A 27436-nucleotide genomic window follows, 5' to 3' on the forward strand; every position below is an offset into this window, starting at 1 on the left:
TATGAACTTTCCAATTTGTAAGTCGCTCTGGATAAGAGCATCTGCTAAATGACTTAAATGTAAATGATTGTGTATGTATGGCATTCAGAGGGTGAATGGGCAAGACAAAAGATTTAAGTGCCTTTGAATGGGGTATGGTAGTAGGTGCCAGGCGCACCGGTTTGAGTGTGTCGAGAACTGCAACGCTGCTGGGTTTTTCATGCTCAACAGTTTCCCGTGTGTATCAAGAATGGGCCACCACCCAAAGGACGTCCAGCCAACTTGGGAAGCATTGGAGACAAAGGGGGGTGCAACTCAATATTAGGAAGGTGTTCCTAATGTTTTGTACACTCAGTGTGGAGACACATATAGCGGCTCTGTAGGTGGGGGCAGCTTAGACATTCTCACTGAGGCTAATTTGATTTGATTTGTTTGTTTGGGGATTAAATGTGCTATGAATGCTCTCTAAAATCTGGATTACAGACAGACAGATGTACAGCACATGGCAAGATTGTCTCACCAACACATTATTCTTAAAGTGAATGCTGTATTTCCAGTCATCTTATCTCATAGTCCTTAGTAATGTTGCCTCATCCATAAGGAAACAATGACATAATCCAGCTAGGGTTGCAAAAGTCCAGCAGCTTTTCCAAAATTCACAGGTTTTCCCGAAATCCTTGTTGGAGAATTTCAGATTTCCTGCTTACCACCTCTTGCTTCAGGGAATCTTCCAACTGGGATTTTTGAGAGAAGTTGGGGATTTTGAGTTACTGGAACTTTGCAACCCGACCTCCAGCAATTGAAAGACAATGTTTACAGACTTTTCTTTAGATTGAGAACAGGCAAACAAAATATGTATGGTCATGAATCATGCTCAAACACATTGACGGCAAACATGCTTTCAGCTTAAAGCCTTTATTTAAAAAACTGCTCCAAAAAGCATACATTCTAAATATTCTGACGCAACAATAATCAGTCTACAGTAGTTGTGCAGCTTGTGGACAAGCATCTGTATGAGGTGATTTGTGTTGGTTGAGCATTTGTCCTACATGCTGACATGTCTACAGTGGCAATATGGATGCCTAGTAAATCCAGCTCATGCTTGTGGCTACCTACATACTACATACAATACCATGTGTACTAATATACTGGTTGGATAGAATACTGGATATAAAAAAGCAATATGCAGTCACTTGTAATCCAAACAGTCAATCAAACAAACAAACACAAAAGATATAGCCGTGAAACCAGGTCACTTAAGGCTGTTCAAGTTCAATACATCACTGATAAAGGTTTATACGTCTTTAAAACCCCTTCTGAATAATATACAAACAGAAACAACTCTTTAATTGGTTGATAACATTGAGTTCCTGAAACAAGCTGAATGATAGTTCACATAAGCATTCATTAATGGTACCCACCCTCACAACTTCTGTGGCCAGCCATGAAAAAACCTATTTAGCCCCATGCATTGTTTTTTAACAACTTAAGGTATAATGGCATATTAGTGCACTAAACATTTATTAAGTAAGTAAATTGATAGGCCTAAAATGAATAAATAATTGAATAAATAGATAATGAATAGATAAATACTGAAATACTGTAATCTAAGTGAACATCTGTGTCATGAAAATTCCAGCTTGTATAAATGTAGATTTAGATTTTTTGTGTGGTTTGCTCAATCATGATCAGCTGTTAAAAAGAATAACACTTGTTGCATTCCTCGAAGACATGAGTCTGTGGCTGTGTTTCAATTTGCTCATGAGCAATTGATGCTTGCCAAATCAACATAGTCGATTTAGAGGTCAAACCCTCACATTATGGATCAAGCTTTCTGTGTTCTGCTTAAAGAGGCAAGCTTGGGCAACACTCAGTCCATTTTAGAAGTGCGTACACTATCAGTAATACAGATAGTTTTCCTGCTTTGACAGTACCATGAGTATAAAATTCATCATAGTTTGTGCTTGGACCTGCATGGTTGCGTAAATAGTTTATATAGCAAAAAAAAGGAAAGCTGTACAGTTGAATCAAGTAGTAAGATGGTTGTAGCTGATGGTGAGGATAGAAGGGTGTTATCCATCTAGAGATCTGTGAAAACATTTGTGAGTGCTGCTGGTGAGCACAGGTGTTATAAGAAATCCACCACCTCAATGTGCATTATGGAGGTCATTACCACTTTGAGTCAATCAGTTTGTCCGTCAGAGTTAAATAACGGTCCTGTTTCATCTGGTACAGCGACATCAGTAGATTGTCTCTCTGCTGACTGTAACAAGGCTGTCCGGGAGAGCCTCAGCAGTACACAGACCAGTAGATGAGGTTGAAAATGATGTAGGATCCAGGAAAGATCATGCGGGAGTAGGTGTCTATGGCGTGGGTGTTCTGCATGAAACTGAAGCTGCGGAAGCGCGTCTTCTTCTTGGTTGCCGTGGACTCGTTGTCCAAGGAGATGTGCACCACCATGCGTTCCTGCTTCTCCGGGGGGTCCTCAGGAGCGGGGGCCCTGGTGTACCCGGCTAGACTGTTGGTGTCGGACTCGCTGTAGGTCCCGTCCACCATCATGGTCCCGGTGTGGGACATGCCACATGTGCAGGGGAGCGACTGTAGGGCAGAGAGAGAGAGAGATGGAGGGAGAGAGAGAGAGACAGGTGGGTGAGAGAGAGAAAGAGAGATAGAGAGAGATCAGAGTAGGAAAAACGATGAAAAGACTTGTAGTTCAGTGTGGTATGATGAGGACCTTTACCTGTTCTCTCGCCAGGCCCAGGGACTGTAGCACAGAAGAGAGAGAGAGAGAGAGAGAGATGAAGAGAAAGAAAGAGAGATCAGACTAGGAAAAATGCTGAAAGGACATAAAGAAGAGCAGTACAGCATAGTAAGATGGGAACCTTACCTGCTCTCTGGCCTTTTCCCTGAGCTTCCGATCTTTCCCGTCCCTCAACGTTGTCAGATAGTTGACGGCAGCATATTCCAGCACCGATAGGAACACAAACACAAAACTGACCCAGAGGTAAATGTCCACAGCTTTGATGTAGGAAACCCTGGGCATGGAGGCGTTGACTCCAGTGATGATGGTGGACATGGTGAGCACCGTGGTGATACCTGGAGCACAGTACAACACACAACGTCCATGTGAACACGAGACTCAAGGAAGTATCCTCATAGATATGAACCAACCAATCCATCTACACTCTTAGAAAAAGGTTTACCCGCCTCAGGGACAACTGAAGAACACTTTTAGGTTCTAGGTAGAATCTTTTCTTCTAAGAGTGTATCTTACCTAATGAGACCCTGGCCGGTACGGCCCGACGGTCGATCCAGAAGGACACCCAGGACAACATGACCATCAGAGTGGCGGGGAAGTAGGTCTGAAGCAGGAAGAAGAAGATGTGGCGTCGCAGGGTGAAGTTGATGTACAGACGGTTGTACCAGCCTGGAGGGAAGAAGTGAAAGACACGTGAGATATCACCATAAATATGAAAATGGGTTTTGCTTCTCTGAAGAACTTAAGAGCAGATGTATTTGTCCAACAATGTACTGTATTTGGATTCAGTGAAATTGTCACATACAAATATCCATACAAACAGTCAGAAAATATACTTCAATTTTGTTATTCAAATAAATGTTGACTTCTTGAGAAGTAAATGCTGCAACATCCAGTTGTCATTTGTATACAGAAAGTGTTATTTTCATACAATACGTTTTCTTATCCGACCCTCAGAGATGATTTGTGGTTCTACCTGTGCTGCTGTAGAAAGCCAGCCTGGAGGTAGTGTGAAACTTCTGGATGAGGAACTGAGACAGAGAGATCCTGTCGTCCGTGCTCAGGGACTCATCCCCACTCTTCCAGTACAGCATGAGGTCCTCGTCCGTGTAAGCATCTGGAGACAACAGAAATGGATTTCTAATTGAAATCTGCCTAATGTACTGTAATGCCGCACCAAATCCCTTCATAACACAGTGTGAGACAGTCAGAGTACCACTACTTACAGCTCTCCAGCTCTAAGGTGCAGGTCTGTGAATCCAGAGGGAAACGACTGAAGTCCATGTTACAGGCAGCAGTAACCGTCACCCTTGGGATTCAAACACAACATCTTTATATCCACCACGACGAAAACACAAAAATGTCAACATGCTACATCCTCGTAGTAAAGTATGATTCTATGAGATGGGGAGACGTGTGCTGGGAAAATGTGGATCAACTGAGTTCTGCGCTGCCATCGTAGAAATGACACAAAACGAAGCTGCTGCTTCCAGTTTCCTCACCTGAGGCTGTAGAGCACGTGTCCGTCTGGGAACACCCTGAGCATGATGTTCTCAGTGGTGGTGTCATGAATGAACGACCTCTTGGAGTGGACGAAGAACACATCAGGCACCCAGATCTTCTTGACCAGGCGCCCGTCGAACGTCATGCTCTTATTGGTTGTGCTGGGAAAGGACAGCCTCTCATCTTTCCAGTAGTGCCTCAGATACAGGGTCATGGTGAAGTCCTGCAGGTCATCGAAACAGACAGAGATGGCTTTTGGATTAATTTGTTAGTTGGTTGCAGCCTTGTATAAATCCTCTGAACCCATTCCTGGATGTAGAGTTGTAGATTAAGCCATTGATTGTATATGTTGTGATTACCAGGGTCTCACCCTCTCCCTGGATTATAGTGTATATTTATGATCAGATATACACTGAGTATACCAAACATTAGGAACACCTTACTTGCGCCAAATGTTCCCTCTAAACTGCGTACATGCGCAGTAGCCCAGAGACTGCCCCTTTACTCAACTTTCTAGAGCAGTAGTCACCAACCAATCGATCTCCAAGGCATTCCTAATCAATCATTTCTGTAAAAAACTCAACGATAAAGCCTTGTGTTCCTATTTTTTTTCTTTGTCTCGGGCTGTTGATGGTAGGTGCACCCGATTCAGCTGCCTTGCGCATCGGGTAGGCGAACTGTTGCCATTTTGAACCATTTCATGTATCTGAAGGTTCACACTCTACCTTCCCTGTGGGCCCAGAGAGCAAATCAAGTGCACTGTAGGCCTACCGCTGGCCAATCTGATGGCTCAGATTACCGTGTCTGCAGTAATGTAGCAGGCATAAAAGAAAGCTACAGCAAAATTGATACTGTGAGATTTCAAAACGGTTAAAACGTGACTAGAGACAGACTGTCAACAAATACAGCAAAGAGATGCTGTTTTTAATGAGTGAGCTCATGTTTAAGTTCTTACTCAGCACTGTCAACACTTTGTATTCAATACTTTTATAAGCCATAAAATGCAAGTTCTTCCTATTTCCACACAGCACTACAACAAACACTGCAGCAGTAATGAATGAGTAGGAAAGTGTATCTATAGGTTTGCATTGTTGTTATTATTAGTGGCTTGGGCCTTTTTTAATATTGAGGACTATTTCCCTTTCTCTATTCATGGGAGTAACAACATTCATTTGTGCATGAGGTGTGACTAGAGCCACCATCAGCTGTAAGACTTTGTCCCTTTTTGGCCAGTGTCAGTGGAGGAAAGGGAGAGCGGAGGGATGTTGAGAGGCTGCTGCTCTCTCCCTCCACTGAGACTGAACATCAGATGCAGGGACCATCAGCCCAGTAAAATACAAATAAAAAGTGAATTATTTAAACGTATGCTCCCTCAGCTGTGCCTCATAAGTAATACAACAATGGATCTATTACTGGTGTGATCATAAAGCTTACCTCAAACTTAAAATGGCCCGAACAATAATGCATTAGCAAGGCAATTTTCACAGCTAATATGCAGTGATAATCTATTGGGCCTATAGCTTACTACACAGACTGACTTGCTACAGTACTGTTTTTCATTGGTTAATATTGTATAGGCTTACATTTTTTAGGAAATGTTAAATAAAATTCTGAGAGGTAGATCGCGGCTTGCATTTTGATTCAGAAAGTGATCTTGACTAGAGTTTTCCCTGTTAACACTATCAAGGTTTCCCTTTACTGTGGCAATTGTGATTGAGTCAACACAGTATTAACCACTTTCAATGCAACATACCGAAACAAAACTATGCAAGAGATTTTGTTGTAGGCAGAATGCATTGGAGTAGCATACATTTGTCATGACATGCCCTGGGGGAGGATTATAGCCCCCTCCTCTCTCTCTCTCTCTCTCTCCACAGTTTTATGACTTCATGACAGGTCATAAATACCTGGTAGAAACTGCCATGCAGTATTGAGAGAGTCTACCAGAACAAAGAACCTCTCTTGGCCAAACTCCTAATGCACAAAATGGGAGAATTAAACAATATTTCTACTTTTGAGAATGTGGGAATGGTCCATCGGTACTTAAGGGACAGTTATGACCAGTGTGTTTCATTTGGTGATCTCATGAAGGACAGGAAACACACATAACTGTATCTCTTAAAGTGTACATTTTTCCAGCTATCAGGTTTACATCTAAATATTGTGAAACATATGTGATTAAATATGAAACTATTTGTGAAAAGATGTAATGTGATGTTAACCTTCTAAATGAGAGCATGGGTTTTTCATATAAAGTTAACCAAATCAATGGCCACGCCCACGTGAGCATAGACGTTACGTCAGCGTCATGAACTGCCATTTTCTCTGAAATGTATAAAACCCACTCAGGGCACAATTCACACCAGACCACACAAACCCCGGTGTAAGCTAAGGTTGCAAATGGTTGAATTTCTGTGACCAAAACATGCCGGGTGATGCTGGTGTGTGAAGTGGTTTAAACTTCAACTCTACCAAAGGATAAGTCAGAGAACGTCGTCCCCACATTGGAATGGCTTCAACTCTATAGACCATTAAACCAGACCGCGGGTAGTTGGCTACACGGCTGGAAATGGTTCAACTCTGAGACTATCGATCACTACAGAATAAGGGTGAAATTCTAGGCGACACGAATTACTAGTCTGCAGCTAGAAATGACGTATACCGACAACCGCCAAATCAACTATTCTATGAGAACATTTCTGAATGTTACTCTGAAGTATCCAGTCTAACCACCTACAACCATGAAAGACATTGTGACTTCTAGGTAAGTTAACCAGAGACTCTGATGAACTCTACAGGACGATCGAGGATTCCAACAGAGAAGACAACAACGACATACGGGTGTAAATATATATACATTGCAATTATTCTCGATTGAGTGGCCGTTCATGTGCAAAGGATTAGCATTTCAATGAATATAATTATAGACTGTGTGTTGTGAATCCATTTAGTCTTTCCCGCTCTCTCAGTCCCCACCCCGTTCCGTTGACTACCATGCTGTCATATCGGCTTAGCCCACTAGGGACTTTTCTATCATTGTTAGTAACCATTATCTACTGTTTGTTTGTTATGTAATGCTGTGTGATTATTTTGTTAGTTAGTAAAGAAATAATTAAGCAAATTTGTTTATTGCTGATTCATTATGGAAACCAGGGTTCATGCAGATAACCAAGAATTGTACAATGTTTGGAATGAGACTAAGGAGGTAACAATTTATAATTCATAAATAGAAGACTAATTGATAAGATATGAAAATATCTGAAGTGTCGATTCGGGAATTAGAGACTCTATAAACATTTTCCCATGGTGCCCCGACTTCCTAATTAATTAAAGTTGACATTATTAGTTTAATAACGTAATAATAATTACACATAGAGAATTGATTTGATAAAATAACAGTCTTCACATTTAATGATAGTCACAGACACGATACAGTGCATTTGGAAAGAATTCAGACCCCTTGACTTTTTCCACATTTTGTTATGTTAAAGCCTTATTCTAACATTTTCAGACCCTTTGATATGACACCGAAATTGAGCTCAGGTGCACCATGTTTCCACTGATCATCCTTGAGATGTTTCTACAATTTGATTGGAGTCCACCTGTGTTCAATTCCATTGATTCCAATTCCAGAGTTCCTCTGTGGAGATGGGAGAACCTTCAAGAAGGACAACCATCTGTGCAGCACCACCAATCAGGCCTTTATGGTAGAGTGGCCAGACGGAAGCCACTCCTCAGTAAAAGGCACGACAGCCTGCTTGGAGTTTGCCAAAAAGCACCCAAAGGACTCTCAAGTCTCTGAATGTCCTTGAGTGGCCCAGGCAGAGCCCGGACTTGAACCCGATCCAACATCTCTGGAGAGACCTGAAAATAGCTTTGCAGCGACACTCCCCATCCAACCTGACAGAGCTTGAGAGGATCTGAAGAGAAGAATGGGAGAAACTCCCCAAATACAGGTGTAGCGTCCTACCCAAGAAGACTCAAGGCTCTAATCGCTGCCAAAGGTGCTTCAACAAAGTACTGAGTAAAGGCTCTGAATACTTATGTAAATATGATAAACCTGTTTTTGCTTTGTCATTATGGGGTATTGTGTGTAGAAACAATTTAATCCATTTTTGAATAAGGCTTTAAAATAACAAAATGTGGAAAAAGTCAAGGGGTCTGAATACCTTCCAAATGCACTGTATATGGATCTGTGCCATTTACTTTGAACTGGATTGTGCTTACAGCATGAGCAATCGTGAGTGGATGCGCTTGTTTTGAGATCAAAGCGAGAGCTGCAGGAGCCAAGAGCACAAAACATGTACATTTCTAGATATCTTTGAAAAGTGAGTCGGGTAAAAAGCTTTTTCTTGTCTTAAAGGGGCAGTGTGTATTTTGAGACAGGCTTGAATAAGCTGAGTAGCCAATAGGCAGAGGGTAGCACAATATTTCTGATTCTCTGTATTAATGGTATGACAATAATAATGCATTTTATTTTGTAAAGTGGTTTCTTGCATCAAACAACACAACAGCATTATCTGTCACCAAGTGGATAAATAGGTTGATGTCAAGCCCTGTAAGTGTTTTTCAAAAGTGTCATGGAATGTAGGTCTACATTGAACAACACAAATTGGCTGCTACTGTAGGCTTAATGATAGAACAGCTATTTCCATGTTAAAATGTTATGGGATGCATTTTATCCATTGTTTCTGATGGTAGGCCACTCCGGTAGGCCTCCATTATGATCAAATAGCCACAGTAGCCTACATGGCCACTGTTAAAACTAACTTAAAGTGGGTTCAGCCTCAGTGTTCACAGAAAACGCACGCTGGAAGTTTCACAGAATTTTCACAATGTTCAAGTTTGCGCTCAACATTTGCCCAGAGAACAGCCTCAATTCGTCTTGACATGGACTCTACAGGATGCTGGCCCATGTTGACTTCAGTGCTTCCCACAGTTGTGTCAAGTTGGCTGGATGTCCTTTGGGTGGTGGACCATTCTTGATACACAAGGGGAAACCCAGCAGCATTGCAGTTCTTGACACACTCAAACCAGTGTGCCTGGCACCTTCTACCATACCCAGTTCACAGGCACTTATATATTTTGTCTTGCCCATTCACCCTCTGAATGGCACACATACACAATCCATGTCTCAATTGTCTCAAGGCATAAAAATCCATCTTTAACCTGTCTCCTCCCCTTCATCTACACTTTTTTATGTGGATTTAACAAGTGACATCAATAAGGGATCATAGCTTTCACTGGGATTCACCTGGTCAGTCTGTCAAAGAAAGAGCAGGTGTTCCTAATGTTTTGTACACTCAGTGTATGTCCCTAGTATGAGCAGGGAACATATTATGTCCAGAGAGGGCAGTCAGAGTTGATATTAGTGATGATGAGACACATACAGTAATGACAGCTCTGGGTTAGAGGTTGCATTGGTCACACATATCCTTTTCCTTCCTCTCTGCTCCTTGATCTGTATATGTTACTAGGCAAAAGGGTCTATTTCATGCCGACTACGCCACTGTATCTACCACAGCAGATCATCCCCTATTCCATTCACTTCACAGCATTACACTTAATATTAGATCAGTAATAACACAACTTGAAATAATGGCACCAATGAAGTAATCAGTACCTTTTGTCATTAAATACAATGTGTGTATAACATCACATTTGGACACATTCAACAAATATTAGTCCACTGTAACATTGCATAATGATATTAAAATGGTTGATACGGATGACGGAACCTTTGTCCTCCATCAGTCTGGCATTAAGGACAGTCATCGTCTGAAAGCAATAATTTGCCAGGTCTATTTTTATACAATTATATACAAACATTGAAATGCTCACATAGAGGCTTACAGAACATCAGGATGGCAGTTCGGCTCCAATTTATAGCTTAGGACAGCGGGCCCATGTAATTATATTACTGTGGTGGAACATGTGCATGGTCATTTGCAAGGTCATTTTGAAGACAAAACATCATTTTTAACACTGTGCTCCTATTATTTGGATTATCTGAGAATAAGAGATTAATAAGCATGACCAATATAATTAATTTGAGTTTATCAGCTCCCAAACAGTGCCCCCCCCCCTCCCAAAACAGCTTCATAGTCTTATTTACTTATTAGCAGATTGTGAAGGATACGTTCATTTTCTTTGGTTCAATGGAAGTGGTGGGCTGCACAATCATTGATGTTACTGACTCTAAAATACTTGTATTTAACACTGATGGGTGTTTCTGTAACGGCAGTCCTCCTCCTCTTCATCTGAAGAGGAGGAGTATTGAGGGAACCAAGGCGCAGCGTAGTGAAATGACATATTTTATTAACGAAAACACGAACTTGACTAAACTAACAAAACAACAAAACGGTGTAGACAGACCTAGACGACGAACTTACATAAAACAAGAAGAACGCACGAATAGGAAACATAGACTACACAAACCGAACAAACCGTAAACAGTCCCGCGTGGTGTACAGACACAGACACGGAAGACAATCACCCACAACGAACACTGTGAAAACGCCTACCTAAATATGACTCTTAATTAGAGGAACGCCAAACACCTGCCTCTAATTAAAAGAGCCATACCAGGCAACCCAATAAACCAACACAGAAACAGAAAACATAGAATGCCCACCCAAACTCACGTCCTGACCAACTAACACATATAACAAACTAACAGAAAATAGGTCAGGAACGTGACATAACCCCCCCCATAAGGTGCGAACTCTGGGCGCACCAGCACAAAGTCTAGGGGAGGGTCTGGGTGGGCATCTGACCACGGTGGTGGCTCAGGCTCCGGGCGAGGTCCCCACCCCACCATAGTCAATCCCAGCCTCCATCTACCCCTAAAAATGTCCACCCATATCTTACCCCCACAAAATCCTCTTGGTAACATGGCTGGCTCATGGCTGGCTGAAGGCTCTGGACGCTCATGGCTCACTGACGGCTCTCGACGCTCATGGCTGGCTGACGGCTCTCGACGCTCATGGCTGGCTGACGGCTCTCGACGCTCATGGCTGGCTGACGGCTCTCGACGCTCATGGCAGGCTGACGGCTCTCGACGCTCATGGCAGGCTGACGGCTCTCGACGCTCATGGCAGGCTGACGGCTCTCGACGCTCATGGCAGGCTGACGGCTCTCGACGCTCATGGCAGGCTGACGGCTCTGGACGCTCATGGCTCTCTGACGGCTCTGGCTGCTCATGGCTCGCTGGCGGCTCTGGCAGATCCTGTCTGGCTGGCAGCTCTGGCAGATCCTGTCTGGTTGGCGGCTCTGGCAGATCCTGTCTGGTTGGCGGCTCTGGCAGATCCTGTCTGGTTGGCGGCTCTGGCAGATCCTGTCTGACGGACGGCTCTAGCGGCTCCTGTCTGGCGGGCGGCTCTAGCGGCTCCTGTCTGGCGGACGGCTCTAGCGGCTCCTGTCTGGCGGACGGCTCTGTAGGCTCATGGCAGACGGGCGGCTTTGCAGGCTCATGGCAGACGGGCGGCTTTGCAGGCTCATTGCAGACGGATGGCTCAGACGGCGCTGGGGAGACGGATGGCTCAGATGGCGCTGGGGAGACGGATGGCTCAGATGGCGCTGGGGAGACGGATGGCTCAGATGGCGCTGGGGAGACGGATGGCTCTGGCCGGATAAGGCGCACTGTAGACCTGGTGCGTGGTGCCGGAACTGGAGGCACCAGGCTAAGGACACGCACCTTCATGCTAGTGCGGGGAGCAGGGACAGGGCACACTGGACTCTCAAAGCCTACTCTATACCTGGTGCGTGGTACCGGCACTGGTGGAACCGGGCTGAGGGCAAGCATATCAGGATTAGTAGGGGGAGAAGAAACAGTGTGTACAGGGCTCTGGAGACGCACAGGAGGCTTAGTGCGTGGTGCCGGCACTGGAGGCACCGAACTGGATACACGCACTACAGAGTGCATGGAGGAGGAACAGGGCTCTGGAAACGCACTGGTAGCCTAGTGCGTAGTGTAGGCACTGTAGGTACTAGGCTGGGGCGGGGAGGTGGCGCCGGAAATACCGGACCGTGCAGGCGTACTGGCTCTCTTGAGCATTGAGCCTGCCCAACCTTACCTGGTTGAATGCTCCCGGTCGCCCGACCAGTGCGGGAGGTGGAATAACCCGCACCGGCCTATGTAGGCGAACCGGGGAAACCATGCGTAAGGCAGGTGCCATGTATGCCGGCCCGAGGAGACGCACTGGAGACCAGACGCGTTGAGCCGGCCTCATGACACCTGGCTCAATGCCCAATCTAGCCCTACCAGTGCGGGGAGGTGGAATAACCCGCACTGGGCTATGCACTCGTACAGGAGACACCGTGCGCTCTACTGCGTAACACGGCGCCTGCCCGTACTCCCGCTCTCCACGGTAAGCCTGGGAAGTGGGCGCAGGTCTCCTACCTGCCCTTGGCCCACTACCTCTTAGCCCCCCCCCAAGAAATTTTTGGGTGTTACTCGGGCTTTTTGGGCTTCCGTGCAAGACTCTTCCCCTCATAACTCCGGTTCCTCTCTCTCTTTTCCTCCGCTCTCCGAACTGCCTCCAGCTGTTCCCATGGACGGTGATTCACTTTAGCCCATGGTCCTTCTCCGTTAAATACTTGCTCCCAACTCCACAAGTCCTGTATACTCTCCCCTTGCTCGAAATTCCGCTGCTTGGTTCTGGATTGGTGGGTGATTCTGTAACGGCAGTCCTCCCCCTCTTCATCTGAAGAGGAGGAGTATTGAGGGAACCAAGGCGCAGCGTAGTGAAATGACATATTTTATTAACGAAAACACGAACTTGACTAAACTAACAAAACAACAAAACGGTGTAGACAGACCTAGACGACGAACTTACATAAAACAAGAAGAACGCACGAATAGGAAACATAGACTACACAAACCGTAAACAGTCCCGCGTGGTGTACAGACACAGACACGGAAGACAATCACCCACAACGAACACTGTGAAAACGCCTACCTAAATATGACTCTTAATTAGAGGAACGCCAAACACCTGCCTCTAATTAAGAGCCATACCAGGCAACCCAATAAACCAACACAGAAACAGAAAACATAGAATGCCCACCCAAACTCACGTCCTGACCAACTAACACATATAACAAACTAACAGAAAATAGGTCAGGAACGTGACAGTTTCTTTATTTGTTATAGGAATGGCCAGCATCCCTACCCATTGCGTTCAGTAGTTGTTGAATTAAAACACTGTATCACAATGACCTCCTCAAATGTTCCACTGACCTGTAATAATAACGGTTAACGTTGACTTCATTGAAAGGTTCTAAGGTTTCATGTTTGTATGATTATCAATTCACTTACCATGTCCACCTCTGATATACTGTCCAAACTCTCCACCTGAACATCCACCCCCACAGGGACAGCAGGGCCTGTAAAACAACAGTCACAAGAACAAGATTATTTCCGTTCTTATTATTATATATCTGACTATCAGTGGCATCATATTCAGGCCAACAGTGAGAGTCAAGGATTCAGTCTCAGGTGGAAAGACAGTTTCCCCTTGAGAGTGGCCATAATCACATAACATGATTTAGGGTAAGCTAGTATGAAACATAACAATTCTACTTTCTCTTGGTAGATATACAGTGCAGTAAAAAAGTATGTGAACCCCTGCGCAGTTTTCAAATGTTGTTGTGTTGAGTCTGAAATGTTGACACTTTCAATTGTTACCCTGTGAAGTAGGCTGTGTAGATCAGTAGAAAATCACATTGAACGTTTCAACATTTCAGACTAACACCACGAAAATGTGAAAACTGTGCAGCACTATTCTACTGCACTAGTGTCGATTAAAAAAAAGAATCTCTGTCTGAGCTGACGTCTTAACTTGGATTTCCATGCCCCAGTATAGAGGCTCGGATATTTTCGCCATACTACTTCCTTGTTATCTCTAGTAGTTTACTTTTCCTTTGATCGCTACCACAATCCCAGAAAGATTTGGTATTACACGGTATTACAGCTACAGATATCTTCAGCTCATTTTCTAAACCCTTTCGTTTCAGTATTGAGGGCAATACCACACACTCATATGTCGAAGTATTCATTTGATTGAAGTGGATGAGTCATGAGTGATAGATTTGGGTTAGATTTTAGGATTTGCGAGGATATTGAATCCAAATAACTCCATATAAGGCCATGTATATTTTCACAGCACATACATCCTATGAATCAGTTCTATATGCAAGTATATGGCACACAGTTTCATCCATCCCATGTTAAAGGTTCACATAAGAAGCGCAAGTAATGCATAATACATATTTGTGTGTTATGCATTGTGGGTAATGTCCTGATTGCCTGCCATTGTCTAATTAAGCAAGGCCCAACGGGGTGTGGTATATGGCCAATATACCACGGACACATCGCGGAGTGCCTGGACACAGCCCTTAGCCGTGGTATATTGGCCACATACCACAAACCTCCGAGGTGCCTTATTGCTATTATAAACTGGTTACCAACGTAATTAGAGCAGTAAAAATAAATGTATACGGTCTGATATACCCCGGCTATCAGCCAATCAGCCTTCAGGGCTCGAATCACCCAGTTTATAATCCGCGGTAGCTGCTGTAGTACCAGCCTCTGAACCCTCATGTAATCGCTAGTAACTAAAGCCTCATTTCACTCAGTCTCCCCTCGCCTGTTGCCTGGAAGAGAGGATATTAACTCATCGCCTTGTGCCAGCTGGGTGCGCTGTCATCCCTCACTCACACCATATGCCATCCATCAGATCCTAAACTGGGACCCAGGCACCAGCTCCCCTCCCAGGACCTGTGCGGACGATGCTGCCCGCCACACCTGCCAGCTGCTGGGAGAAATGCCTCCCACAGCCTCTACCCCTGTAATAGATAGAGCTTGCGGGGGATTGGGCTGTTATTGAAGAACATGTTTATCTTTCATTCATAGTGATTACATGTGCTCTCTCCATCTTCTCCTCCTGCCATCGCAGAGCCACCGTTTTTTTTGTAGAGGCTGTGGGAGATGTGATCTTGTAAAAAGACCACTGCTGAGAACAATCATTATGGGTCGTTATGGGGTCCGGTCCAGAGGATGGAGCACTGTGGGTTTGACCTTTTCACAGTGCGTTTGACCTCAAGTTAAATTCATATCAGTTTCCCTGTTCTCCTAGCAGTTACTTGTTTGTTAGAGCTCTCTTAAAACATATTCTGATGATACAAATCTGAAATGTTCAATCATACAACTGATCAGATCACAGCTCTGTGTGATCGAGAACGTCCTCTGAAATGTTCTGAACTATTCAGTCTCTTCATAGAGTGGGACCTTAGTACGGTCTGGTAAAAAGTTGTCAGTGGGGCACACAAGTTAAAAAAATCCATGGTCTGTGCCGATTGATTGAGTCATCAAGAATGTCTCTGTTAGAAGCGAACATGACAGAGGAAGCTATTCCTCAGACAGCATAAAGGCTTCAAAGATGATTACACAGAAATAACAGAAACACAACAAAAGAAATATGAACACAACCCCCCCCATGGAAAATAGGTTGATCAGCAGCATTTCATCAGTCTGTTTTCTCATACACAGGACAACCGCTAGCAATCCGAATCTCTGCACAGCAAAATGATGTAACCTTTCCGTAAAATACCCGCAGATCAGCAAAGATCACCAAATCTGTCTTAAGACCTTAAATAGACATGACATGAATGCTCAACGGGGGGGAAAAGCCCTTATCTATTTCACATAATGACACTGGAGTGCTTCTCCTTTGAGCAATTGTAAATCAACTATTGGTAGCACTGGCCAGATTAAGGCTAGCCTAGGCCCATGCATTAGACACTGCTGCTCACTGCTGAAAGAAATCCCAAAGATGGAATGGCTTTGGTGGATTTTCTTCAATATCATAGGAATAAAATTGGGGGGGGGGGGAAACAAGCTATCTCTGTAACGCAAATTTGATTAAATGGTGGTTCTATGTGGCTCAGTTGGTAGAGCATGGTGCTTGCAACACCAGGGTTGTGGGTTTGATTCCCACAGGGGACCAGTATGTAAATATACACACTCACTACTTACTGTAAGTCGCTTTGGACAAGAGCGTCTGACAAAACGTCAAATTAAGCCACGACAGGTCTTCACACGCCTAGGATGTTTTTTTAATTGGAAAATTATTAAAATACTTTGTTTTTATACTTACATTTATAGGTAAAAACGGGAAATTTGAACTTGCTGTGCTGTATGACAAATATGACATTCACTGCAACAGCAAATCTCCATGTCTCCGTATCCTAACGTTGTTCAGACGGTGGATTTTCAAACAGAAACCAATCAGAAACCAAACATCCAAGGATCCACAGAATGGAATATTCCTGGTAGCTTTGTGCAGACAACTGGCATGGAAATAAAAGTGAATCTTCTTTTCTCTGCTATTTATAAAAGTTGAAATGGTAATTGAGCAGCAGGGGTTCCCTACAGTCGTAACCTGAAACACATGGGAACAGCTCTAACCTTTATACTGGGGATATTTACAGCCTTATCCCATAAAGGCCTTCCCACCGGCAGAGCACCGTATGCATAATGCAAAACCTCACATACTCGCTGTCGCTGGAAAGAAAAACGACATTTGCACAGCCCTAATTCTAAACAAACAATTAATTTTTATCTCTCTGTGAAAATTATGCCACACAAAGCTGTTCATTGTGTGCAATGGGACAATGCAGTTGCTCCTTCCCAGTGGGATTTCTCTGATTGTGTTTTGGGCTGTTTTCCTCCACCCTTGTGTGGAAAGAGACCTCATGCTGGCACGCCACAATGTCACACAGATAACATTCCCCCAGTGAGCGGGGAGCGGCTGTGTAAGAGGCTTTCACTGTACGCCTGCATCCGTTTGAAGCTAGGGAAGAAAACCTAGCCACCGCTATACATCTCCCACCCAAATTACTACAGACAGTTATCACAGGCTTACACAAGTCAACTTTTCATAATGTTTGTATAAGACAGACAATTTGAATCTCCCAAAGCTCTCTATTCTGGGACACGAGGCTGTGTCTGCGTGTCCGTTTACAGATACACTGAAGGGTTTTATGTAGGATCCTCTATTTGAAATTCTTAGTGTCTGAGCTGCCACTCAAGTTCAGCATCCCATTTTATGCTTTTCAAAAGCTCCTCCTATACCTGCCGCCTTACACTTTGGTAAACATGTCAAAACAGGTGTGGATACCAGAAGAATTCATTCTCAAAGTGTCATATCTAACTAGCTCCTGTGTGTATTGATATGATGAGACTACTTTTTCACAGAGATGTACGTTCTCTGCTGGATATGCCATTCAAGATCTAAACCAGAGTAGCACAACTCCAGTCCTCAAGGGCCACAATCTTGCTGTTTTTTTTCCATTCCACACTGGCACTTAATTAATGTTCAGAGACATTCATTAGTTGCCCAGAGAGGGCACAAGAAGTACAAATATGGAAACAGTCATACACTGCGGCCCTCAAGGAACAGTTTTGCCCCGCTGATCTGAACAGTGATATCAGGGCCCCTTTGCCGGGTTTAGAAGGCTCTGGTTTTTACTTTCGTTAAATGAGATGTTTAGAACCAGGTCCTTACCTGCAAAGGCTGGTCTCATGGTGAAATCATGGTCATCCACTCGCAGCAGGTTGTCTGTCTTCAATTTGCGAGATTTGGTGTTGTCAACCATCCTTTTTCCAGTCAGGGGACTGCAAAAGAAAACGGCAATCAATAGGCTACTTCTGAAAATATTGATGGATAACAGTTACCTGTCTCCTTAATCCTTACAGAGAACCACCCAACCACCTTTAAAATGACCTTCAAACCACAACAGTCAGATTATGAAAGGAACAGGGCGCGGTTTCCCAAAAGCATCTTAAGGTTAAGGTTATCGTTAGAACCTTCACAAGAGCATCTTTACATTTTCGAGACGTTTCCCAAAATGGTCTTTATTGGCCTAACGTTGCACTTGAAATCGCTCCTTAGCTGACTCCGGCCTCAGACCACTCGCGGAACAAGTGCGCCGTTAGATCACTGTTCGACCCTCTCGCGTCACTTTACACACAATATCCGCTAAACATAGAATGAAGATGTTTCTATGTGATCGCCGAAAATGTCATAGCCAGTTGCCTTAGACCACCACACTCCCAAGTGGCTCAGCGGTCTAAGGCACTGCATCTCAGTCCTAGAGGCATCACTACAGACCCTGGTTTGATCCTTGGCTGTATCACAACCGGCCGTGATTGGGAGTCCCATAGGCCGGCGCACAATTGGCCCAGCGTCGTAAATAAGAATTTGTCCTTAACTGAATTGCCTAGTTAAATAAATATATAAAATGTTAGCAATATTATATACAAGCAAAGCATGGATAGGCCTACATTTCTTAAATAAAAATCGAGATAACCTAATTATATAATAGCAAGATTATTAGGATAAATATTGACATCCCGTTCATGTATGTGCAATCGACAGACCTACCCAACCTGGTCCCAGAGCATTTCGTATTATTTTGTACGTAAATCCTAGATTGACTAGATGTTCAGGAGTCTTATGGCTTGGGGGTAGAAGCTGTTTAGAATCCTCTTGGACCTAGACTTGGCGCTCCGGTACCGCTTGCCGCTTGACTAGGGTGGCTGGAGTTTTTGACAATATTCAGGGCCTTTCTCTGACACCGCCTGGTATGGAGGTCTTGGATGGCAGGAAGCTTGGCCCCAGTGATGTACTGGGCCGTTCGCACTACCCTCTGTAGAGCCTTGCGGTCAGAAGCCGAGCAGTTGCCATACCAGGCAGTGATGCAACCAGTCAGGATGCTCTCGATGGTGCAGCTGTAGAACCTTTTGAGGATCTGAGGACCCATGCCAAAACTTTTCAGTCTCCTGAGGGGAATAGGTTTTGTCGTGCCCACTTCACGACTGTCATGGTGTGCTTGGACCATGTTAGTTTGTTGGTGATGTGGACACAAAGGAACTTGAAGCTCTCAACCTGCTCCACAGCAGCCCGGTCGATGAGAATGGGAGCGTGCTTGGTCCTCTTTTGCCTGTAATCCACAATCATCTCCTTTGTCTTGATCACGTTGTGGGAGAGGTTGTTGTCCTGGCACCAAATGGCCAGGTCTCTGACCTCCTCCCTATTGGCTGTCTCGTTGTTGTCGGTGATCAGGCCTACCACTGTTGTGTCATCGGCAAATTTAATGATGGTGTTGGAGTCGTGCCTGGCCGTGCAGTCATGAGTGAACAGGGAGTACAGGAGGATGCTGAGCACCCACCCCTGAGGGGCCCCTGTGTTGAGTATCAGCGTGGCGGATGTGTTGTTACCTACACTTACCACCTGGGGGTGGCCCGTCAGGAAGTCCAGGATCCAGTTGCAAAGGGAGGTATTTAGTCCCAGGGTCTTTAGCTTATTGATGAGCATTGAGGGCACTATGGTGTTGAACGCTGAGCTGTAGTCAATGAATAGCATTCTCACATAGGTGTGGGAAAGGGCAGTGTGGAGTGCAATAGAGACTGCATCATCTGTGGATCTGTTGGGGTGGTATGCAAATTGGAGTGGGTCTAGGGTTTCTGGGATGATGGTGTTGATGTGAGCCATGACCATCTTTTCAAAGCACTTCATGGCTACAGACGTGAGTGCTACGGGTCGGTAGTCATTTAGGCAGGTTACTTTAGTGTTCTTGGGCACAGGTGGTCTGCTTAAAACATGTTGGTATTACAGACTTGGCCAGGGAGAGGTTGAAAATGTCAGTGAAGACACTTGCTAGTTGGTCAGCGCATGCTTGCAGTACACGCCCTGGTAATCCGTCTGGCCCTGCGGCCTTGTGAATGTTGACTTGTCTAAACATCGGCTGCGGAGAGCGTGATCACACAGTCATCCAATACAGCTGGTGCTCTCCTGCATGTTTCAGTGCTATTTGCCTCGAAGCGAGCATAGAAGTAGTTTAGCTCGTCCGGTAGGCTCGTGTCATTGTGCAGCTCCCGGCTGTGCTTCCCTTTGTAGTCTGTAATGGTTTCCAGGCCCTGCCACATCCGAGGAGCGTCAGAGCCGGTCTAGTACGACTCAATCTTAGTCCTGTATTGACCCTTTGCCTGTTTGATGGTTCGTCGGAGGGCATAGCGCAATTTCTTATAAGCTTCTGGGTTAGAGTCCCGCTCCTTGAAAGCAGCAACTCTAGCCTTTAGCTCAGTGCGGATGCTGCCTGAAATCCATGGCTTCTGGTTGGGGTATGTACGTACGGTCACGGTGGGGACGACGTCATCGATGCACTTATTGATGAAGCCAATGACATATGTGGTGTACTCCTCAATGCCATTGGAGGAATCCCAGAGCATATTCCAGTCTGTGCTAGCAAAACAGTACTGTAGCTTAGCATCTGCTTCATCTGACCACTTTTTTATTGATCTAGTCACTGGTGCTTCCTGCTTTAATTTTTGCCTGTATGCAGGAATCAGGAGGATGGAATTATGGTCAGATTTGCCAAATGGAGGGCAAAGGTGGTCCAGAGTTCTTTTCCCTCTGGTTGCGCATTTCGGTTACTGGCCCAAAGATCTAACCACTAAGCTACCTGCCGCTCCACAGTCATAGGTTCCATCTCTATCGGGAAACCGAGCTCAGAATGAATAAGTGTAAGAACACAGACTTTACAACACAGGTGTGACTTTAAAAAAAAATCTGATCAATTAGCAGGAATTCTGAAACCAAGATATGGATGTTGCGCAATGGATGAAACAGCAATGGAAGTTCTGTTAACATTCCTGGGCCAGGTTTCCTGATAGTGATTGAATTTAGGTTCACTAGTGTTTAAACGATGCGTCTTTCCAGACTGGTCTCATAGACTAGATGTAACACAGTAAACGTCAATCCGGGACACTCAAATTAGCATGATGTTATGTTTGGTGTGGTCACATAAGATATAAGGTTACCTAAGGTAAAAAGAAAAAGACGGTGATTGGTTAGTCTGACTCTGGATGGGTGGACAGACAGACGGGCAGGCATATAATGCAAATGTCTAGGAATCCAAAGGTTGTGTGTTCAAATGTCATCCTGGGCAACTACTTACTGCTACTTAGTGTGTTAGCTAATGTTTGCCACAACATGTTAGAATTTGTAACATTTCATATGTTTAGAAATGTTGTAACATTTCGCTAAATTGTAACATATCATACGAATTGTAATTCGTAACATACCATACAAAATGGATGATCCACACATTAATAGGAGGGCAAAAAAGCATCTAATGACGTACTTAGCTGTTCTACAAGTAGTCTGAGGCAGGCGTTAGATTACGAGCGTTGTCAAGTACGCCGTTAATAACGATGGTTTTAGGAAACAGCTCTGAGATTTAGCGATGTTCTGACGATGAACTTAGCCTTAAGATGCTTTTGGGAAACCGGGCCCTGTTCTTAAAAAAACATTATTTCTGTCATGTTCAAGGTGTGGTGCCAGGTGTTTTTATCAGCATTGAAACTTGAGCTTGGCTGTTTATGGGCCATTTGTCTGCATGAGCAGAACTGCAATGTGTGTGGGTGTGTGTGCCCTCAGAGAATCAAGAGAAACATGCTTTGCTGTCAAAGTGAGTTTATCTAACCCACATGATACGTTTGTCGTTTGAGAATAACATGGGTGGAAGTTCGTTTCCATACTCTGTAAACATTATATGTTCTGTGGGTATAAAGTTAAGGGAAGACAGGAAAGACTGTTCCGAACAGACCCCGATCTATTTAGGCATTTTGCACCTATGCCAGTTTCAAGGGCAGGAGCGGACTGGCCATCTGGCATTTCAAGCAAATGCCAAATGGGCTGGTCATATTTTTAGCCCAAGAGGGCATGTCTAACTTGGATTTGTAGCTCAAAATTTGGTTTAGGCTAATAATGAGAGCCTCATGGAAAGAATTGGGCCTGTGTTGGGGCCGCGGGGGGAGGGAAATGGGCCGGTGTGGGAGCGTCAAAGAAAGGGCCGGTGAGTTAGGAATGCCAGGGCCGATATCTGGTCCCAGTCCGCCTCTGTTCAAGGCTCTCCCAAAATAGAAGGGGTTGCAATTATTGAGTAAATGGAGGCAAATTAGGCCATCAGACAACCAATTAGACCGTGCCAGCCTTTGCAGTGTATACAGGTATGCACACTTGGTGTTTGTGCTTTTGCACAATTAACCCTTGTATTGTCTTAAGGGTAAAAATGACCAGCCACTATGTTTAACAGCAGAGAAAACCCACTAAATGATATTTTTTCAACTTGAAATTTGATGACTTTTCCTAGAGTGACTGAAAAATTTGAAAAAGTGAAACATTGCCTTTGTTCATATTTCCATGAAAGCTGTACACCACCAAGGTACAAAGATTGCCTTAGGGTCATTTTTGACCCGGCAGTTATAAAATAATTTACACACCACAAAAACACAAAGACACACACACACACACACAAAGACACACACACACAAAGACACACACACACACAAAGACACACACACACACAAAGACACACACACACACACACACACACACACACACACACACACACACACACACACACACACACACACACACACACACACACACACACACACACACACACACACACACACACACACACACACACACACACACACACACACACATTGTGTGCTACTCGATTGAACTCAGACAAAACTAAAACTTTCTTGTGCATGTGCAGCATCTCCCCTCCCTGACCCCACACGACTCAAGTCCACAGACAAAATAAAAACAATTTCAGGCAAAATAAACATTTATTGAAAGCATTGTTTACTAATGGGGAATGCAGTCAGAGGCTATAAAGGTGCTGCAGATGACAGTCCAACCAGTTCTCTCTTTGCTGAAGCCATGAGTGCACGTACAGGTCGTAGATCAGATTTTTTCAGATGTCCAGGAGGAACAAGAGAACAATGATTTAGAAGAGGAGGAGGTATCTGAAGAAGAAGATGGGGAAGAATACAACCCAGAGCATGACGCATCATCTTCAGATGAAGAAGAAATCCCCAAAGCTGAAAGAGAGACATTTTTGTCAAAGAGCAGCAAAATAACATGGTCGCTTGTCACCATATGACAACCAGGGCAGGATGGCAGGACAAAATGTCATAAGGATGACCCCAGGGCCCACAAGACATGCAGTGGCCCATGCCCAGGACATCGCCTCAACATTCTACATGTTCATCACACCAGCCATCGAAGAAATCATCCTGGAGATGACAAAATTTGGAGGGTTTCCGTAAATATGGAGACAACTGGAAAGGGATGGATGAGATTGACCTGCGTGCCTACATAGGGCTGCTAATCTTAGCGGGTGTGTATAGGTCCCGAGGCGAGGCTACATGTAGTCTCTGCGATGCAGAGAGTGGAAGGCCAATTTTCCGTGCTACGATGCCACTGAAAGTCTTTCACACTTTCTCAAGAATGTTATGTTTTGATAACCATGAGTCAAGACCTGCAAGAAGTGTGAGAGATAAACTGGCGGCCGTAAGAGAGGTCTGGGAGAATGGGTGGAGCGTCTACCATACCATTACAACCCTGGGCCTGAAGTAACAGTGGATGTGTAACGGTCATCTGTTGAAGAAGGTGTGGACCAAAGTGCAGCGTGGTAAGTGTTCATGCTTTTTATTGAAACTGAACACTAATAACAAAATAACAAAGATAATAACCGAAACAGTCCTGTCAGGTGCAAAACACTAAACAGAAAATAACTACCCACAAAGCATAGGTGGAAAAAAGCTACCTAAGTATGGTTCTCAATCAGAGACAACGATAGACAGCTGCCTCTGATTGAGAACCACACCCAGCCAAACACAAAGAAATACAAAACATAGACAATGAACATAGAATGCCCACCCAAATCACACCCTGACCAAACCAAAATAGAGACATAAAAAGCTCTCTACGGTCAGGGCGTGACAGGATGAGCAACTGGTTCCATTCAGAGGTACATTTTTATTTTCAAATCTGTAATGATTTTCAGTGTTAATTTTATTATGTATTGCTGTAATATCCTTGATTTATGTGATTGTTTTCTGTGACACTAATACTAATTACTGATAGTAATCTCTTTTGTCAAAAGGTCACTGTCCTTTCCGGCAGTATATGCCCAGCAAGCCAGCAAAGTATGGGATCAAGATATGGGTGGCCTTTGACACACAATCCAGCTAAGCTTGGAAGATGCAAGTCTGCACAGGAAAACCGACCACCGGAGGCCTGGAGAAGAACCAGCGGATGAGGGTTGTGCTTGATATGACAGATGGACTGAGGGGGCACAATGTCACGTGTGACAATTTCTTCACCTCTTATGAACTCAGCCAGCAGCTCCTGAAGAGGAAGATCACCATGGTTGGCACAGTTAGAAAGAACAAGCCTGAGCTCCCCCCTGCACCCCTCGCAACAAGGGGGAGAGAGGCCTTCTCATCAAAGTTTGCCTTCATCCCCACCACCACTCGAGTTTCTTACCTCCCAAAGAGGGTCAAAAATGTGGTCCTCCTGAGCACACTGCACAAAACGGTTGAGATCCGTGATCGTGAGGACAGGAAGCCAGCCATCATCCTGGACTACAACCACAACAAAGGAGGCGTGAACAACCTGGACAAGGTGATTGGAACTTACAGCTGCAGGAGGATGACTACCCCCTGGCCTCTGGTCATCTTCCATAACATCATTGATGTGTCCTCATACAATGCCTTTGTGATATGGAACAAGATCAACCCTACCGGTGGATGCCTGATAAGCGGAACAAGAGATGGGTGTTCCTGGAGCAGCTGGGAAAGGCACTTGTAACCCCACACATTCAAAGAAGGGAGCGCCTCCCCCGCACAGCAGCCTCTGCAGCGCTTGTGAAAGCTGTTCAGAGGGCTGAATCTTGTCCTGATCCACCTGAGACTGCAGCTGGGGCAGGCAAGAGGAGGAGATGCCAATTCTGCCCCCCAAAGAAGAACTGTAAAACAATACTATGTGCTGCACATGGGAGAAATACATCTGCAAAGTCCATGCACACACACTTGCATACTGTCCTACGTGTGCTATTTAGAGTTGATTGATTTATGTTCTTCACGTTTTTGTTTTGTATCTATTATCTTATTTTATTCTTATTTATTGTTGTTGTTTATACACCTTGTGGGTGGGGGCAATGGTTAAAAAATGGGAGAAGACTAGTATTTTGTAGTTGAATTCCTCATTGTACAGTATATAAGAATATATCACTATGTTGCCAAAAAAGTTGAAGACTGTTATTATTTCCCATCAATAAAATGCATTCAAAACACCTTTCTGCACATTTCTGCTACTTTCTTAGGCTATAGTGCTATCTCTTGCTAAAAAAAGTAATGTTCACACATACGCAGTACCTTTAGCAATAATAATAATAATAATAAACCTCTACTTTAGCAAAGAAAACAATTATGAAGGGTGTGTCGTAATAAAAACGAGTGATGTCCACTGATTTAAATGCAGTCTTTTTGCATTGTGAAGAGGGAATACCCAGATATTCACAAAGTTTGTGATGAATGACAGGTTGTTTCTTCATGCAAAATAGATTTGGGGTTTAAAATTCAATTAAGCTGCTTTATTTTAGGGGTTTAGTGAAGGTGGGCATTTTTTACCCTTAGAACGAGGGGAGTATACAGCATGTTAAGACTACTAATAAGACTACTAATATACAGCATGTTAAAACTAATAATGAACACACATTTTCCCCTGGGGACCTCCACTTCATGCTATAGGGGTTGATTTGTAATTATAATCCTATAACTGTCTACTGGACAAAAATGTCTCATGTTATAACTCAATATACAAGAATACCATAATTGGTTAGTTACTTGTAATACAGCAGGGGATCCTGAGAACCCGATTCATCCACTCTCCACATGGAACTGTTAAATCTGTTAAATCTTGCAGATTACATGAACCATGTTCTGCCCTTACTGTAGCCTACTTCAAGTGCATTTGAGAGCTTTGTGTCATTGAACAGCCTCACAGTGGGATCGCCTCTCATTTCACAGATACGATTATTAACAATGACGGAACACATCACTGGTCACAACCGTCAGTGAAGCATGATGCAGAATAATGATGACAAGTTCAAATGAATGGCATGGATGATGACACTTGCAGATAGTGATGATTCATGACATCTCTGCTCATGCAGGGTCCATCCATTGATTGCATCCGTCCATCATATGCGCACTGCGCTCTGGATCATCTTTACGCACGGCCACCGTGCGTGTTCGAGTCGAGACTACCCCACGAAGGCTAATATTTACATACAGTCTCCGTGTCAACGACTAGAACGGGTTTAACATTACTGAAACGAGCCATAAATCATTTTCAATGTAAAATATGTAGTCGAATAAATAGCCCAGTGTTAGGCTACATCAAACGGAACGTAGGGTTCCACAAGCTTAACCAAATAAACAAAGAGGATGGCATGAAGACCTCCAGTTGTTTTAAAGTGCAAACGAAAGAGTGAAAGAAGGAAACACATTTGGATGGACTCTCAAAAAGGGTAAGGATCCAGGTACTTACGCGCCATGCTTGTAAGATTCCACCGCCCCGGACCACCGCCTTTTCCTACTTTTGTGCTTTCGGCATTCCCCGATAAGTACCACGCAAAAAAGTAAGAACAAAAACTTAATATAAGGCATTATGTGTGAAAACTCAAAAGTCTTCGAATGAGTGAAGCGATCCCTTTAATCCACGTCCGCAATGGTTTGAGCATTGTAGCATATTTTGTTCCCAAGCATTGTAGTGAGGCAGTTTGCCGGTTGAATAAGTAACAACGACTGATATGTTTACGAGGCCAAGCGGCTTGTCCCGCTTATTGCTCCCTGATTGGTCCACGGTCTACAGTGCTTGGTTTCCAAGCGCTCTGAACCAAGGCACCGCGCGCAGCTTCAGCAACAGCTCTAGTTTAGCTACGGTATAATGACATGACCGCATTCCAGGGTGTCAGTGTGAAGTTGATTGGCAACCTTTTCACGGTGGGAAGACGTTTACATGACACAGGGAATCCTCGATCAACTGATGTATAGATTCCCACAGCTGTCTGGCGCTTCCCGAAAAACCAAAACGTAGATATATGGCGCCTGTTCTTATTAAACCTCTCAGTAACAACTCAGATAGCACTATGCATGTAACTATAATATAACAGGCCTGGAATCAAGTATCATATCAACAGCAAGTGCATATCCTAATATACAGTGCATTCGGAAAGTATTCAGACCCCTTCACCTTTTCCACATTT

At 44.2% G+C, this 27436-nt stretch overlaps 1 protein-coding gene across 1 annotated transcript; it reads right to left on the reverse strand.

Annotated features, from left to right (window-relative positions):
• Positions 1 to 878: 878 nt before the first annotated feature.
• Positions 879 to 27217, reverse strand: LOC129824980 (gamma-aminobutyric acid receptor subunit rho-2-like). Its single transcript, XM_055884587.1, has 10 exons — positions 26719 to 27217; positions 17809 to 17918; positions 13560 to 13627; positions 4240 to 4463; positions 3964 to 4046; positions 3714 to 3854; positions 3254 to 3406; positions 2867 to 3075; positions 2720 to 2743; positions 879 to 2577 (listed from the first exon to the last, which is right to left on the reverse strand). Exons 1-10 carry the CDS (start codon positions 26835 to 26837, stop codon positions 2269 to 2271), a joined length of 1440 nt encoding a protein of 479 aa, XP_055740562.1. The 5' UTR covers positions 26838 to 27217; the 3' UTR covers positions 879 to 2268.
• Positions 27218 to 27436: the final 219 nt, after the last annotated feature.

Source organism: Salvelinus fontinalis, chromosome 27 (genome assembly GCF_029448725.1).
Source record: "Salvelinus fontinalis isolate EN_2023a chromosome 27, ASM2944872v1, whole genome shotgun sequence".
In the NCBI taxonomy this organism is placed as follows: domain Eukaryota; kingdom Metazoa; phylum Chordata; class Actinopteri; order Salmoniformes; family Salmonidae; genus Salvelinus; species Salvelinus fontinalis.

What these genes read in the sequence shown, in the direction of transcription:
- LOC129824980 (XM_055884587.1), bottom strand. Translation starts at nt 26,837, where the DNA reads ATGCCTTATATTAAGTTTTTGTTCTTACTTTTTTGCGTGGTACTTATC. An exon ending in ACCGGCCAGGGTCTCATTAG is followed by an intron (nt 3,076 to 3,253) that starts GTAAGATACACT and finishes ACTGTGCTCCAG; the next exon opens with GTATCACCACGGTGCTCACC. An exon ending in GGGAAAAGGCCAGAGAGCAG is followed by an intron (nt 2,744 to 2,866) that starts GTAAGGTTCCCA and finishes TCTGTGCTACAG; the next exon opens with TCCCTGGGCCTGGCGAGAGA.